This window comes from Chrysochloris asiatica, unplaced genomic scaffold (genome assembly GCF_000296735.1).
Source record: "Chrysochloris asiatica unplaced genomic scaffold, ChrAsi1.0 scaffold00142, whole genome shotgun sequence".
Lineage (NCBI taxonomy): Eukaryota > Metazoa > Chordata > Mammalia > Afrosoricida > Chrysochloridae > Chrysochloris > Chrysochloris asiatica.
In genome coordinates this window covers 3,756,493-3,774,615 of record NW_006408660.1, presented here as the reverse complement: position 1 = coordinate 3,774,615, position 18,123 = coordinate 3,756,493, and the positions used below count along the sequence as shown (strand labels likewise).

Below are 18,123 nucleotides of genomic sequence, written 5' to 3'. Positions count from 1 at the left end.
GCAACACAAAGAATAAGGATTTCATTAGGCCCTTGAGGCAAATACTGAACTGGAAGTTGTGTCTTTACAGGCTAGACAAAAGAACAGTGGTCACTCACATTCCCCTAACAAGATCATGACTTTCAGGCCACACCTGTACACTGAAGCAATTCTAAATGCAATGAGAGTCGGGAAGGCAGGGACAGGGAGGAAGTAGGAGATGGATGTGCACAGTGTCGGTGAAAGAGGCAGCCATGGCACTCCTCAGACTACCTCAGGGTTTCAAGGGAGCTGAAGGCCTCAAAGAAGAACTACTACCAGGGCTGGGCCTAGATCAGTTCCCCTTTCAGGAGCCAAAGTGAAAAGCATCTGAGGAGACCATAATAACTTAATAGCAAAATTGCTGTAGCATTTTATTATCGTTACAAAGACAACCAATGATACGTTCATTGAAATACACTCACTGATTCAATACACAGGGTAAAAGGGATATCTTTGGAAAAGGCACTTCAGGTTAAACGTTAGGAAATAGTACTGCTTGGTTAACACAAAATGAACTACTGCTGATTTAAACTGGCTGAGAACCCTACTTCGCTCACACCAACCAGCCTGACTGGGCAACAGGGGTCGAGACAATGGCACATTCACCCCACTCTGCAGAGTCCATGTTAATGGTGGTTCTGCTTTTAAATATTCTGTCCCCCTAAACACACTCAGCTTTCCCCGGTGATTGTTCAAAGTCCAAGGTCAGAGCTGGCAGAACTGGCTCAGGAAGCTTCTTCAAGGCCCTCTCTTTCTCAGTCAGACTGCGGCTGACACCAGTTACTGTAAATGGTATCAGCGTCACTGGCATCCTCGATGTTTGCTGCCTGTAGTTGTTTTTCCATGGCACTGGTTACAGTGGTCTGTGACTGGAGCTCCAAGTGGACCACCGTCTCTTGTGGAGTGTCCTCTTCTTGAACCTGGGCTGGATCTAACCAGAGAAGGGATGCGGTGACAGTTCAGGCCTCTGTCTTAAGAAGGCCTGGCCACTCCTGCTTTTGCACTCTTGGGAGCTCTCAGCTGCCATATAAGAAGCCCAGATGACCTGCTGGAGAGGCCCCATAGAGGAGGACAAACCCCGTGGACTACATGTAGATAATGAAAGAAACTCACCAGTCCCAGTGTCTCAGCCAACTTGCAGACCACACCAGTGCCCACCAGCCAGCCTAATAGAATCACTCAAATGAGCCCAGATCGAAGAATCATAGGTTTTTTGTTTGTTTTTTTAAAGAAGACGTTTGAAGACATAGTTTTGGGGTGGTTTGTCAGCCACAACTGATTACCAAAATTACTGGTCATCCAAGGATGCCTTTTTTTTTTCTAAACACAAGACAATTTACTCAATGCAAAGGAAATGTGGCCAATGTTTTCCTACCACAAATTTCTCAGTCAACAGGCTAAATGGTAGCTGGTCATCTGCTAAGAAGAAAACCACCTCTTACCCTAATGTATACATTTCCATGACTTTTTAAATGACAATGCAAAACTAGACAGTTGACCTCTGACAGTCTGGGGCACTGGCTTAACTATCATTCAGCCTAAAGAAAGAGACCATCAAAATGCATTATCCCCCACAGGGACACTGAGGGTAAATGAAATTGTTCCCACTTCTCTAGGATGTTGCTACTTAATTTTCCCACATCATTTCTCATTTGCAAGTGCCCAACTGTCCCCCGTAATAAGAAAAATAAAATAAAATTTGTTAACATTATCAAAAGACAAGTAACGCTGACAACTAGAATTTGAATCATAGCTGTCTGCAAAATCTAGAGAACAATTCAACCCCTTCTTGAATTTAAAACAAAATTCTATAGAACAGAACACTGTCTACACTGTAGAGATGATTTCTTCGGGTCTGAGATAATGAGTAATTGGAAATCAGGTACTGTTGAGTTAGAATACAGTGATCTTTCAATGGTTTCGAATTTTGCTTATCAAAAGGTAGTCAGTCAGCCACATCACAATGCAATCCCTTCCAAATTCAAATTCATTCTTCACATAAACTTTCTTGTATCTTTTCTTGATCTTTTTAGGGAGAGGGTGAAAGTCCATATCTGGAGAAGAAATAAGTGAGATTTTATTTATTAATGTAAAGCTAAAGCTCAGCAAAGCACTACGCTATCTTAAAGTAGATGTTAAGCTTCCAAACATACTACCCATCGAAATGGAAATCTCAACACGAGATACTGTACTGGTGTGTTTCTAACTTATCATTCAAACATCACATCCTTGGGCCACTGTTTAGTAAAGGGGACTGACTAGGAGGAGCTGTATAAGGGAGATGAATTCCCAGCAAAAGAGCTGGAAGGAGATGGAGTCGATCCAGTTGGAGGCCAGCACCCCAAGTCACACAGTCAGAGGCCAACTGGACCAAGAATGTGGGTTTCCTGACTCCCGACCCTTAGTGCCATATCTATCTAGCTGCTTCCTAGAGCCCTGAAGATCATTGCTCCACTCAGCTCAGTTGACCAGCTCTGATCAAAACTGCTCTCAGTCACCAATATCAGCCATTCCTCAGTAATAATTGCTAATGTGGCCCCTTGAGAAATTAATTTCATATACGATTTTAATGCTTAAATATATCCTAAATAAATCCAGCTTGGAAAAAGAAGTTTGAGGAGAGAAAATGAGAAGCTGTCTTGTAAAACTAAAGTATGATACCCTTTGCTGAAACACAATTTATTTGCCTGGTTTTAAAAACAAAACAAAACAGAAGTCATGTTTATATAAACAATGAAGTGATTGAGTATTTAGCATCTAAATACCTATTTCTGTGCTGAAGTGCTGGTAAGTCTTCTCATCTGAAACTTTTCTGCTGCTGCATCAGACCCACGTTTTCATAGACTCTAGCATTATCTTCCCTCAGTCTGAGAAGAGAGAAAAGGGCATGTTGGCAGAAATGCAATGTAGACCATGCCATTTAAACTCTGCTTTCTCTATAAAGCAGACATGGTTCAGACATACTTCCCATCCCAAAGAACTGACGTTCTAGAAAGGGATATAAGGCATATGTTTACAGCAAAATACAATGATGAGGTTAAAAATGAAATCAGAGCCTTAGGACACTGTGCTCTTTGAGGTTTGAAGAAAAGAGAGTTCTTTTCTAGGTGGGCTGAGCAAGGGAACTTGTAGGACAAGGCATTGGAGCTAGAAGGTGAAGGATGTAAGGTATGCACGAATTGAAAGAGCTGGTATTAAATGTCAAGTCACACCATTTCCCACCGAGAGGAATTCCAATGCAAAGTGAGCCTACAAGACAAAGTAGAACTGCCCCCATAGATTTTCCAAGCTGTAAAACTTTACAGAAGCAGACTGCCACATCTTTCTCCCAAGTCGCTGCTGGTGGGTTCGAACTGTTGGCCTTTATGCTAGCAGCTGAGGCTTAACCACTGTGGCACCAGGGCTCCTTAGTGTCAAGTCAAGGAATCTCAATCGACAAAAGCTCCAAAAAGCCATACCACAGGTACAGTCAGTCAGCAGTGAGTATGTGTGTGCTAAGTTTCAACTCACGCATGAGGAAGGAGAACGGTTAACGTGAAGCTCAATGGTGGTCTGTGGCCAATGTATCAAAGAGCCCAGACTCCTTTGTGGCTGAGCAGGAGAAGGATGTCAGCAGTGGTAGGGGATGGTCAGGAGGCACCTGCGTTATTCTGGGCCTGCATTCTCCATAGGAGACAGTGGGAATGATGAAGCAGAATGGCGGCTGGTCAGTCCTAAGATCTGACTCTGATGGCAAGGACTCGGAACCGAGACGTTCTGGTTCCATGATAAATTACTACAGAGAGCAATGTAAAATGTGAATTTTCCCAGTCAGCCCACTGGGAAAGAACAAATCAGGTATGTTGAAGGAGAGAATACTTTGGGTATACAATGTCATTTCAGTGTTAAATGGGAAGCAAATGTAAACACAAGCCTCATATATGCTATTGAAAATGTTTATATAAAATATTAAAGTCAGCAGGGGTTTAAAGTCCACATCAGAAGTAAATAGATAGAAAATTCTCAGGGGAAGATGAAAAGTAAATGTTATGTTAGATTGTAACTTTAGAATATAGAGAAAAATAGTGTCTTACAACTGTTATTCCCCTCATCAATTCAACAAACATTTTCCTAGCACATGTTTTCCTTTAAACAAGGAGTCATCTGAAAGTTCTTCTGTGAAGGACCAGATACTAAACATGCCCAGATCTTCAGGGCATACAGAGTTCTGTCAAATAGTCTCCTTCTTTGCTCTTGTTTTGACAACCTTTTCAAAGTCATTCTTAGCTCATGAATCACAAAAAAACAGGCCCTGGCTCGGATTTGGCCTGTGGCTGTCATTCGCTGACCTCTTGATTTAAAAGGCCAAAGTAGACTTCTGTTGACTACTGGAAAATTAGCAGAACTGGGTTGTGTTGACATGGTCAAGTTATTTATTTTATTTTACAAATAGTCTTAACAACTCTTTCAGTTTTCCATGAAGAGAAAAATTAAATGCGTCTCGGAGAATCACTTGACATACCAATTGTTTGTTGCTGTTGTCATTGGGTGCCATCGGGTCAATCTTTGACTCACAGTGACCCCATGTGACAGAGTAGAGCTGCCCCAGAGGGTTTTCTCACCTGTCACCTTTATGAGAGCAGATCACCAGGTATTTGTCCCACATAATCCTAGCTCATATAGCAATCAGTCTTCAATTGAGGTAAATTACAATTTAGCTTAGGTAGCAACATAATCCAGAGAAAATGCTGGTCAGAACACACTCACCGACAGATCGGACGACAGTAATAGGCACCAATGAAATGTATGTGCTGCAAAGACTGGCTTTGTTTTGTTTCGAGCCTGTCTACAGAACTACACTCAGGTTAAAAAAAAAAGAAAGAAAGAAAGAAAGAATTTCCTTCACCACTACTTACTCTGTACAGGATGGTGTTGGGGTACAAGGCGGGAGGGGACTCTGATCGCCACTGGTCTGGTCCGCTAGGGAATATTTAATATTTGTATATTCGTGCCCTTTCCTCTTGCTTTTCTGAAAGTTGAAGACCGCATATAAGGGCATGTGAGTTTATTTTATTAATGAATAAAGAAACAAAAAGACATTTCACCACACACACTGCCAGGCAGGCTGCTCAATGATTGGGGAATTCAGCCTCTCATGTGGGGGAGGAGTCACTTTGAACCATAGAATCCCAAGGCACAGAGTCAGGCATGAACAGTTCACTGCATGAAACCAAAGACACCAGTTTCCAAGCTTACAGAGAATTCACACTTTCTTCGCCACATTAGCATCTAATCATTTCATCATTCATTGGCAACACATTAACTGATTTCCAGGTAAATAGAAGGGAAAAGAGATCCAGAAAGAATTTCCTTTCAAGTAGAAACAGCACACAGATTCTGTGTTGAAATTATTGAATTACTTGAAAGGAATTCAGAATCTCTCAGATTCTGGCCCTCTTATCAGTAACATGAATACATTTAATCATATTTGTTGTTGTCATTGTGTGTGTGTGTTTCCTGAAAAATAGCCTAGCATTTTTTAAACTTAAGTTTTGGGCTATAATGATACTTGGGGGAAAAGTTGGCACTATCCCATGGGGATGTAATCTTATCTTCACCACCTCCTCCTAAATTCCCCTAGATACAACTAGGTCTGAATAGCTAATCCATCACATTATCATCCTGGTATAATACTGCATTCATTACATGACTGCTCAGAAAATGGCAAATATTGGAAGAATATCCATATCAAATATTAATGTACACATGGAGAACTTTCACTTCTGCTGGGCAAAGGGTAAACGGTACCATCACTTTGGTAAGCAATTCATTAGTACCACTAGTTAGTATCTAGTAAACGTGAAAAGGCAGATGTTCTACAACTCTGAATATCTACTTCTTGAGAAACTCTTGTATGTAAACCTTAAAGACCGGTAGAACATGTCCAATGGAAGAACAAATGAATATGACATATTATATCATGAAAGCATGCACAAAAGTCAAAACAGATTTCATAAAACAATGTTGGTTGAGGTGGGTTTATTTAAAAAAAAAGCAAATTGCATAACAAGGAAGTCATAAGAGGACATTTGGGTAACTATTTTCAATATAAAACAATGTTACGTATCGGTTACAAATAACTGTATTTGTACTTTGAAATATGAAAAGCCAATGACTGTCTAGGGGGACAGGAGATGTTGATGAGGGATGGTAGGGTGATGGGCATCAGAGGAAACCTCAGTTGGATTGGCTACACTTGATTCTTTTCTAAAAGAAAGAGTTGAAGGAAACGCAGCAAAACGAAATGGTCATACAAGAACAAGCAAGTTGCTAGCCCAGGAGACATCAAGGCAAGTGGTGGGGTCCCCTCAGAACAAACCCCCTTCCAAGACTAAGACTCAATGAGAATATACGAGCAGACATGCGCTCTGATTGGTGACAATGTTCGTCATCGATAAGGGGAAGTGAGGGGAAAACAGCAATGAAGCTGCGAGCTAAGCCCTACAACGTTCAATAGACTCCTCTGAACCCGGGGGAGACCTGGTTGGCCAAAAGTATGGCAAGACCTGGGGACTCTTGGGCCCAGAGTCAGTGACATAGCCACAGAGGACTAGAGTGGAGAGTGAAGTGTCCAGCTGATAAGAAGAGAGGGCTTATGCATAAGACACCCACACTTGGAGATAATACCCACTGGACCTGGCTTCAATGATTGGATGATCAGAGCTCAACTAGAAGAAGAAAGAAGAGGAAAAAAAGAGTCATCTGATAAAATTTGATGAACTTGACCTACACCTATGGATGCAGTAGCTCAAAAGAAGGAACAAATTTTTACAGCGAGGATCATTCTCACCCCCTCCATACACAGAGTAGACAGGGATGGGCAACTTGGACATTGGCTACCCAAAATGGGGGGGGGAGGGGGCTACAAAGGCAAGAAGTGACTGGCTTACAAGCTTTCAAGAGGGAGCCTAGATCCAGAGGGCATGGAGGAAGGTAGAATCTCCACTGAGTAGTATACAATCTGTCTGGGCAGAACTGATTAAAGGAGATGGGGATAGGTCTCTTGTGGTATAATAGTGAATAACTGTTATCAGCACTGACTGTGAGGGTTGGAAATGTAAAGGCAGACACTGTGTAGCAAAAGGAGGAGAGTGGTTGACTTTGCAGTCCAGGAGCGGAGGTCCCTGGGACCATCAAGGGAGGAAGAGCAGAGAACAGGACCCTACCCAGAGAAACAGTGATGCCAGAGATGGAGGTAGAGACAATGACGTGGAGAGATGGAGTGGCTGTGAACTCTAGACCTGAGAGGGGGAGGGGCTGTGTGCTGACGACCAGGAGGCAGGCTTGCAGGGTTATACCCTTTGGTTGGTTGATGATGCATGGAGGGAATTTTAACCATGGCAATGAAACGATATATGATAGGACCAATGTAAAACTAATGTTCTCCCATGTAAACTATCACATAATTCACAATAAAACATTTAAAACAAACAAACAAACAAAAAACCAACTTTGAAATAAAACAGAAAACTAAATGGTCAAATATGAGTTACTGGTGGTGGTGGTGTTGAAAAGGAGCCCAGGTGGCACAGTGGTTAAGTGCTTGGCTACCAACCGAAAGGTCAGTGGTTTGAAACCACCACCTGCTACATGGGATAAAGATATGGTTATGGTAACGTGCTTCTGTAAAGATTTACAACCTTGGAAACTCTAGAGGACTGTTCTACTGTGTCCTCTAAGGTTGCTAGGAGTTGGAATCAACTCAACAGCAACAGGTTTGGGGTGCTGTTTTTAGGTGCTTTCAGTTAGCAGCTGAGCACTTCATCACTGCTCTACCAGGGATCTGGTGGGTGATGGCACTTTTTTTTTTTTTTTTTTAAGTTTTTAATATGAAGTATTAAAATATAAAATAAATTTGGAAATAGATACAAATGATGAAAATAATGTCATTAAACTACACACGTGAAAATTATTGTTAAATAGTATTTTGTTGTTGTTGCTTTATATATACATATATATGTAAGAGTTCTGGGGTGACACTGTGGGATAATGCGCGGGACTGCAAAGTCAGGTAGAACCACAAGGTCAGTGGTTCAAGCTTACCAGCCACTCCTTGGAAACCCTATACAGGGTTGCTATGGAATAGAACTGACTCAACAGCACTTAACAACAAAAACATACATCATACACATATACTTTTATATATCTGTATGTACTGGCATTTAAAAACTGTACTTAGGGATGGGCAATTTAGACATTGGCTACCTAAAATGAGGGGGTGATAAAGGCATGACGTGACGGGCTTACAAGGTTTCAAGAGGGAGTTTAGTTTAAGAGTGTGTTGGGGAAGATAGAGTCCCCACTGAATAGTTTTCATCTTGTCTAGATGAGTCTGGTAAAAAGAGATGGGGATAAGATTTGTATGATTCAGTACAGAGTAATTGTTATCATGACTAATTAAGATTGTCACTATTGTAAAGGCAGAAGTTTTGTAACAAAAACGGGAGAGTAGTTAATCTTACAGTCCAGAAACAGAGGACCCTAGGACCATCAAGGGAGAAGAGCACAAGCCAGAGAAGCAGCGAAACCAGAGATGGAGGCAGAGATGGTGACATGGAGAGAGGGAGCAGCTGAGGACTCTAGATTCATGGAAAGAGAGGGATGAAGAGCTGGCGGCCAGGCGGCAGGCTTGCAGAATGTGCCCTTTGATGGTTTAAATTATTATATATGTGTAACCATGGCAATGAAACAATATACAATAGGATGAATGTAAAACTAATGTTCTCCCATGTAAACTATCACATAATTCACAAAAAATTTTTTTTAAAAATTGTTATCTATGCCTGAGTATTTTAAAAACAGAGCTAAAATGGAGAGAAATAATGTTAGCGGATGGTACATGGAAGGGCTTATAATCATTGTGATGAAACAAAGTATATGATTTGTTTAACGTAAAACTGATGATCTGCCCTGTACACAATTCACAATAAAAACTTACACACAAAAAAAAAACTATACTGAACTGTACAAGCATGCTACAAAAAGTTTCTTGAAAGATTTAATTTATCTTTTAGTTATATTTTCCATGAACTTTTTGAAGCCCTCTCATATTAAACCATACGATAACTCTACCACACTCCCCAAAGAAATAGCACATAAAAGAAATCCAAATCCATTAGTAAGGTTTCTTTTTCTTCCCTTTACTCAAAACCCACCAAAAACAACAGCTCATAAAAAGTGGCAACTCCCATTATCCATAAAATAAAGGAACATCCCACTACAGTCTGCAAACTATAAAGTGTCTTTTCCACAACACTGGAGAGCTGGGTAGGACTGAGGGAAGAAGCTGGAAGCTGACATGTGACCACCCCGATTTCAAACAGGTAACAAACTCTCAGAAAGTCAAAGACTATGAGCTTCTGATAAAGTGATGAGACCCAGGGATGGACAGCAGCGGCATCTTTCAAACATCCATAATAAAGGAAGAATCCTGGGTCTCTCAGCAGAAAGAGAGCAAAGTCACATAGTAGCAAGATAGTCAAACTAACTTTAAACTTTAATACTACCACCTAACTAAAAACAAAACAAAAAAAGACACGAGAAAGAGAAATAGTCTATGAAGTTTATACTCTGCTAGGGTATTCTTTAGATGTAAGATCAATGATCAGGTTTTCCAGGCACGTAAAAACTTAGAACATAATATTAAAAATAAAATAAAATAACACAAAAAACTCACTAGATGATAAAATATAACTAGTAGGGATAAATCAAAAGCAACATAAGTATTCATCCAAAAGATGAAATGCTTAGGAATAAATCTAACCAGAGAAACAAAAGACTGATACCAAAAAAAGCTACAACAAGAAACCACAAGAGACCTACAAAACTGGAATAATATAACAGGAGTGTAGATAAGAAGACTTAACAGTGTGAAAATGTCAACACTACCCAAAGCAATCTATAGATATAATGCAATCCCAGTCCACTTTCAACAACATACTTTAAAGAGATGGAAAAACAAATCACTAACTCATAATGAAAGGAAAGAGACCCCAGATAAGCAAAGCATTACAGAAAAAAAAGAACAAAACAGGAGGCCTTTCACTTCCTGATCTCAGAATCTACTACTATACAACCACAGTAATCAAAACAGCCTGGTATTGGTACAACGAAAGACACATAGATCAATGGAACAGAAGTGAGAACCCGAAACAGAATAGAGAATCCAGAAGAAAATCCATTCACCTTGCTCAGTTGACCTATGATAAAGAACCAAAATACATCAAATGGTGAAGAGATAGTCTCTTCAACAAGTGGTGCTGACAAAATCAGAAATCCATTTGCTGAAGAATGAAACAAGACCCTTACCTCACCTCACATACAAAAGTGAACTCAATGTGGATTCAAGACCTAAATGTGAAACCTACAACTATAAATGAAAAACTAGGGACAAACTTAGGGGCTCTGATACATAGCATAAATACACTATCAAACATAACTGAAAACAACAGAACACAAAATAGATGACTGGGGCCTTCTAAAAATTAGAGATTTATGTGCATCAAAAGAAAAGAGTTGACCAAAACAGTAAAAAGAAGAGTCACAGACTGGGAAAAATTTTTGGCAATGACATTTCAGACAAGGGACTACTGTCTAGAATGTATAGAACACTTCAACACCTTATTAATAAGATGACAAATAATCCAATTTTAAAAAAAGGAGACGAATAGACGGTTCACCAAAGAAGACATTCCGGCAGCAAACAAACGTAAAGAAATTCTCTTGATCACTAGCCATTAGAGATGCAAATCAAAAGAACAATGAAATACCATCTTACCTGAACATTAATAGCAAAGTTTAAACAAAACAAAACAAAACAGAAAATGTTAGAGAGGATGTGGAGAGTAGGGGACCCTCCTACACTTCTGGTGAAACTGTAATTCGGTATGTCCAATGTGGAAAACGGTATGACATTTTCCCAGATGGCTGGAAATAGAAATACCATATGACGCAGCAGCCTCTCTACTTGGTATATATCCTCAAGAAATAAGAGCCACGACACAAACAGATGTATGTAAATTCATGTTCATTGAGGAGTCCTGGTGTGGCACTATAGGGTAAGCACTAGACCATAAGGAAAGTTTGAGCCTCAAGGTTGGCAGTTTAATCTCACCAGTTGTTCCTCAGAAACCATATACAGGGTCGCTATGAGTTAGAACCATCTCGATGGCACTTAACAACAATAACAACAATGTTCACTGAAGTATTATTCACAATAGCAAAAAGATAGGTACCCATTAACAGAAGAATGATAGAACACACTTTGGTATATATACACACACAATGGAATACTATGCAACACTGTAGAATAACAATGAATTTGCAAAACACCACATAACATAGAGGAACCTGGAAGACATTATGCTGAATGAAATTAGTTAGTTACAAAGGGACAGATATTGTATGAGACCACTACTGTAAAAAAAAGTCAAGAAAAGGTTTTTATTCTATAATAAATTTTCTATGATGGTTATCAGAGGTGGGAGGGAAGGGAGAATTATTTACTGGATAGCATAAAGACGTGCTAATCTGGGTGACGGGGAGACAGTTACAAAGAAAGGGAAGGGGGAAAGGAAATCGCTTTCTTTTTTTCTTGATCTGGGTTTTTTTTTGTTGTTGTTTATTTGTCTGTTTTTTGTTTTTAATATACTGGAAGGGAAACAATAAATGTTTATTTTCTCATTGAGACAAACATTGAAAACGTTCCTGCAAATGAAAAAAAGGCAAAGACAGGGGAGGGAAGGATGAGAGAAAGTAAAAAAGATATGGAAATGGATAGTGGTGATGGTTGTGCAACAAGGAGAGTGTGGTTGGTGTGACTGGGATGTACATAAAAAATGGTTAAAGCAACAAATGTTTTGTCATACATATTGTTGTTGTTAAGTGCTGTCGAGTCAGTTCCAACCCATAGTGACCTTGTATAGAGCTTCCGAGGAGCAGTTGGTGCGCTTAAACCTCCGACACTTGCGGTTCAAACCAACCTTGCTGTCCAGTGTATTAACCCACAGCACCACACCTCCACAATTTAAAAAAGAAGAAAATAAAAGCAAAATAAAGAATTCAGAGAAACAGAAACCCTGATACAAGGACCAGTAGTGATCACTGATTTAAATATAACAAGAATGTAAAAAAAAAAAAAATGTGGGAAGAATAGTGGAAAATGTCAAGTCACTGGAAATAAGCGAGAAAAGGAAAAATGTACTCTTTCTCTTTCACAGATGGCATTAAATAGATATAAATTATATAATGATAATAAAAACAGATAACATTTTCTGAGCACTTATTTTGTGTCAGGCACCATTTGAATATATTATCTCATTTTAATCCTCATAACAAACTTTTGAAATACATACTGTCATTAACTCTATTTTAAAAAGGAAATATACAATTTCTGGGTCATGTCTTTAAAACAGGGGTCAGTGGGGAAAATGCAGAAGAGAATGTCAAATTCTCATGAACTCTAGACTTTCTGGAGCCATGAAGGGTAGATGAACCCTTGAAACTATTGCCCTGAGATTATCTTTAATCCTTAAACTAAAAATCTCCCCTGAAGTCATCTTAAAACCAAACATTAGTTTATCTTAAATTCTTATTGTTGATAAGTACCAGTGAGTCAGTTCCCACTCATAGTGACCCTGTGTAGGGTTTCTGAGGAGCAGCTGGTAGGTTTGAACTGCTAAACATGAAGACCACAGTCTAGTGCTGATCTTACAGTGCCACATCAGGAGTCCTTATCTTAACTAGTAAGGAAAAGCAGGTGGGCCTTATGCACCATGCTCTTAAAGGTCTATATGGGATCAAGTTAACAATGTTGTTGTTGTTGTTAGGTGCCATTGAGTTGGGTCCGATTCATATCAACCCTATCCACTACAGAAGGAAACACAGCCTGGTCCTGAGCCATCCTCACAATTGCTGTTACACTTAAGACCATTGCAGCTGCCACTGTGCCAAACCAGTGGCACAGTGGGATCTTCCTCTTTTTCATTGACCCTCCACTTTACCAAGCATGATGTCCTTCTCCAGAGACCAGTCCCTCCTGACAACATGTCTTAAGTATGAGTTAACAACAGCAACTCAGCTCAGAAAAGGAGGGTGGAGAATGGTTGCACGACTGGAAGAACGTCATCGATATCAGTAAACAGCACAGGTAGAAACTGTTGAGTAATTGTATGCTGTATCTAGTCTCAACAACAAAATAAAATTTATAGCTAAAAAAAAAAAAAAACAGAGTTGGCAAACAAATCTTTTATGGGACAAATGTAGCCTGAAACTTGTAAAGGGGAGGAGGAGACGGTAAGAGACTGTGGCCGTCAAAGCCTAAACTCCTCACAATCTAGAAACCATTACAGGTATTTTTGTGGATCCCTGCATTTACAGACAACTGCAAGCTCTCCACTGCCTTGTGCTATCTGCAACCAACACATCCTCGAGGATAGTAGAGAAACAAGTCAGCATGTGCCTGCTTCTCTGGATGACTCCGTGGAATAGGGGCTGTTCAAGTCCCTCTCCCTTAAATCGTCTGCCAGCTTGGACTTTCATGTGGGAGAGAAATAAGCTTCTATCTTGTTGAAGCCACTATTCTTTAGCTTCTGTTAAAGTAGCCAAGCCAATCTATTAAATTATAAGGTAGTTAACTTACAGTCTAGTGAAGAAGTTGCAAAAAAGATAGCCAAGGTGAAAATGTTTGGGCTAGTTTACATAGCATTTTTCTTTTTCAGTCAACTATTTTTAAAAATCTGTAGATTTTAATAACAAATTGGCTTAAAAAATAATGACTGTCATCCACAAGCACTGCGGTTCTTTTTTTAAAAAAATCACCTATGAGACCAAATTTGAGACTGCGCACTCAACAATTACTATAAAGCAAAGATGAGAATGTAAGTGTACAGGGAAATGAGATGAATAGAAAGGAAACGACCAGAATGAAAATAATGAGAATGTTCACACATTGTGAAGAATGGAACCTGTGCCACTGGACAACTTATATAGAAATGGTTGAACGGTAACCTAAACTGCTCAATTATTATTACTTTTTAATCTGGAGATTTCGCATTTAAGAAGACCCATACACCAAATAATAGTTAGCAATTCTCGAGTCTCTGCTGGGATTATACCGACACCAAAAACATACTGGCTGTATGAATGAATGAATGCATGCAAGCAAACACTCCTGGGGAAGGGATTACTAGGAACATTCACTTTCTATATTAGGTAGCAAATAAATTATTAGGTACATGTTTTGCTCTTGCTAAATAAAAGAAAAAGGAAGAGATAGCAATAAAGTTGTTGGGGTTTTTTAAAAGTAGTTCCTCAATTCGAGCTGGAGTCAGAGAGACCATATATGAACATGAGATGACCTAAAGTACTGGGAAAGTCCCTAAAGTCTCCAAAACAATAAATGGCCAAACTTGAAAGTAACATAAAGACAGCTTTTCCCCCAGCTTTTCTGGGCAAGACTACATTACGTACTTCAAGATATTCCTGAACATTTCCCAACTTGCAGCAACTGGGCTGCATTCTTTCTGCAACTTCTCTTTAGGCAATTACTTAGCTTAATCTCTTCCTGGTGCTAATTAAGTATAGCTGAAAGAAAACGTCAAACAACCTCCAGAAATCAAAGCAACTAACTATCTCACTGTCCTTTCAGGGCACTCATGGTAGTACAGATTCAGCTCTGAAGTATTCAAGTTCAAGTCTGGGAGCCTGTTAATTTCTATGCATTCTGGGGGAATTGTTTTTTTAACTCCCTTCCTCCTCCTACCACCCAGGCTTTTAACCATCCATCAAAGAATGTTTCTTTTAGTATGGAAACCTTTTCTTAACCTTTTCAGATGTTTGTATACAACGAAACAATCGAAGAAGTATGTTGTGTGGACTGAGGACCTACTAGACTAAGTAACAGGCACCTTACTTTGGCAAACCAAGCCTTGAGAACCTGACTGCCTTTCCACTAGACTAGAAATCTTTCAATTAATTAGGTAGCAAGTCCCATTTTGAGAAGCTGAGCCAAGGCAAAAACATGGTAGTAGAGGAGGCAATGGAGCACAGTGGCTCTGTAAGTTAGCGCTGAACTGTGAACCATACGGTCAGCAGTTCAAGTCCACCAGCTGCTCCACAGGAGAAAAAAAGTTTTTCTGCTCCTGTAAAGGTTTATAGCCTCAGAAATCCTATACAGGGTCACTACGAGTCAGAACCAATTCAATGGCAACAACAAAGGAGGCAAACATCATTGATGTTCACATACTACACCATCTGCAGAAGAGCAAACTGGGGTGGGGGTGTAAGCATAGCTCCCCTAAAAGAGCAGCTCTCCTCCTTTCCCTCATCTCAGCATCATCCTAATTAACTCAGCTTTCTGTCTAGTATGAATAGCTACAAATGGGAAGACTCCAATTCCACATTCTTCATTACCCACCGCTTATTAACACTGAAATTTCACTGTTTCCAACTCAACCAAATTGGTGGTTCCAACTGCTATTAAGAGTGAGGCGTTCATTTGCAGAGATGGAATCAGGATAAATATGGCCTGGATCAAAGATGGAACTGGCTGGGAACTTGGGAGCTGTGAGTTTTAAGCTGGCCATGTGAACCTGGGAAAACCAAACCCTTTCTGCATGGCGATTCTCCAACCTGTCCAGCCAGGATGACAGCATCAAGTCTCCTGCTCTCCCCTGCCACACACACAGAGCTGTGAAGCAGTGGATAATTACAGTTTCTAGACAGGCACCTTGCTTCCCATTCCCTGGTAAAGACAGTCATCTATCAGACTGTACCTTCCAGCTGAAAATGAGGACAGCAAAGGGTAACCCGGGATCAGTGCACTCTCTTAAGACAAAGCTGAGCAGCCCCCAGCCTCATACCTGTTCTTCTTCAATCCTGCGCTGTAGTGTTTCGATATAATGCTGGACGGCCATATAGATGAACCGGTATTGTGCTTCTGTCTGGACCATCCCTGACCTCTGAGACCGCACCATCTGGATGGTTTTGGGAACATCAATGTCACAGTCCACACCTACAAAGCAAACCACATGAAGCATCAGAGGAAACTACAGAGCCAGGAAGAAAATGTTTAAGGCACAGCTTTTAACAGACTTGGTGATAAGATGGATTTAGTCTTTGACGTCCTGATAGAACATGTTCCAAGCTATGGCACTGGACTTCTGACCAGTAACTCCAGCAGATGACATGATAAAAGTTCAGAGGTCAGGATTCTCACCCTCTCCAGCAGCACCACCTCCCGCCCTCCCTCCTCAGCCAGCCGAGGAAAGACCACTACTGCTCATTCAAGAAAAGGCCAGTGCAGCACCTCAGCTTCATCTAATGCCAAAGGCTCTAAATACATCACTTCTGCAATCCGTCAAACATACAGAAAGTGGAAGTCTTCAGCCCAGATTGTTGTGAAAATTTCTTATTATCCAAGCTCCCTTCCACTGGCTATTTTCACTAGCAGTTTCCTTCCATAAACTAAAGCTGAAACAGTCGCTTCTTGTCCTGCAGAGGACCTACCTTTCTCTCTGATGATGTCAATGAGGATATCAATGACGATGAAGGTCCCCGTTCGCCCGATCCCAGCACTGTGGGCACAAGGACAAAAAGCAGTGACAACACAGCCACTCCTGGAGGTTTTCTAACTCAAAACCAAGCTGTTCGTATTAGCAGACATGGCAGCAACTCTTCAGAGTTTTCAGAAGATACATACAAAGGACTCAGGGATTCGGAACCAGCCAAACCTGTAACTGGAGCCTATCTTCTCTGCACAATGTACCTGAAGCAAGCGCCTTAACCTCTCGGACCCTCGTGAGGATCAAATATGAATAAGGAATGAAAAACACTGAGCTCAAGAGACTTTTAATAGAGCAAGTGTTCAATGGCCTCAGTTACTGTCAAGTCGATGCCACTAAGCTCTTACCCACTGTGCCGTCAAGGCCCCGTACAAGCTCAAGAGAGTGTTTTAAAGAATATATTGCCGTGAAGTCAACTCTGAGTCATAGTAACCTCATGTGTGTCAGAGTAGAACTGTGCCCCACAGGGTTTTCAATGGTTGGTTTTGGGGGAAGATCACTAGGCCTTTCTTTCAAAGCACCTCTAGGTAGACTTCAATCTTTTGATTAGCAACTGATTACATGAAGCCTTTGAGTCACCCAAGTAATCCAATAGATGGTAACTTTAAAAAATAAAATAAAATAATCAAGTATCACAAATATCTACTTGTCAAAAACACAAACAAGATTTAAGAAACCCAACTCTCCCCAGTATAATGATGACGCCTAAATGTGGGCACTGGAAGCCCCACAAACCCTGTTACTGAGACCATGGGCATGGCTTCCATCTAAGCCCTGGTGGGTAGCGGTCTTAGCTTTTTGTAACAAACAAGTAGAAAGGTATGGGAAATACCTCATTTCCATGGTAGAAGAGAACAGAATCACAATCAAAGAGGTAAATCCTAAATTACTATCATTTAAAAAGACAACTAAGCAAAATTGCTAGATTAAGAGATCACTGAGAATAACTATATCGAAAAACTAAGGACACTGACAGCCCTTTAGAAACTGTGAGAAATGCACTCTGGGGCTACAATGCCTCCTAATGCAATTTACCCTGAAATGCAGAGGCCACTTCTCCTCCACTTAAGGAGCTGGGGTAGGGGTGGTAAGAACAAGCCCAGGCGTTAGGGGATGGGAGCAGGCGACTGTGCACAGAGGCTCAGGAGCTGTTACCTGCAGTGAACCACCACGGGCCCCGCATCCACGATGCTCTCCTGCTTGTGGTGGACCTCCTCCAAGAAATCCAGCACTCCCCCGGGGTCACTGGGCACGCCGTGGTCTGGCCAGGTCCGAAAGTGGTATTGCCATACCGTTCTCTCCGTATTCCCCTGGAGTAAAGCCAAGAAAAACCAGAAACGAATTAAATAAATCAAGGCGTTGAGGAATCTCCCCGTTAGTATTCTTCCCGATCAATGGACCTGGCAGGGGCAGGATCTCCTCACAAGTCTCACAGGATTCGTCTGTGGGTCTAGCTGAGCTCTCCTGGAAGGCAACTCTGCTCTCTTAGAATACCCAAGAT

At 40.7% G+C, this 18,123-nt stretch overlaps 1 protein-coding gene across 1 annotated transcript in view; it reads right to left on the bottom strand.

Annotated features, from left to right (window-relative positions):
• Nucleotides 1–1,481: 1,481 nt before the first annotated feature.
• Nucleotides 1,482–18,123, bottom strand: part of PTPN11 (protein tyrosine phosphatase, non-receptor type 11) — a 93,331-nt gene continuing 76,689 nt past the window's right edge. Inside the window, exons 11-16 of the mRNA XM_006870464.1 lie at nt 17,778–17,932; nt 16,567–16,634; nt 15,921–16,072; nt 4,917–5,029; nt 2,787–2,888; nt 1,482–2,075 (exon numbers count right to left, since the gene is read on the bottom strand). Of these exons, the coding sequence (XP_006870526.1) occupies nt 2,819–2,888; nt 4,917–5,029; nt 15,921–16,072; nt 16,567–16,634; nt 17,778–17,932 (558 nt within the window). The 3' untranslated portion in view covers nt 1,482–2,075; nt 2,787–2,818. The remainder of the gene's footprint in view (nt 2,076–2,786; nt 2,889–4,916; nt 5,030–15,920; nt 16,073–16,566; nt 16,635–17,777; nt 17,933–18,123) is intronic.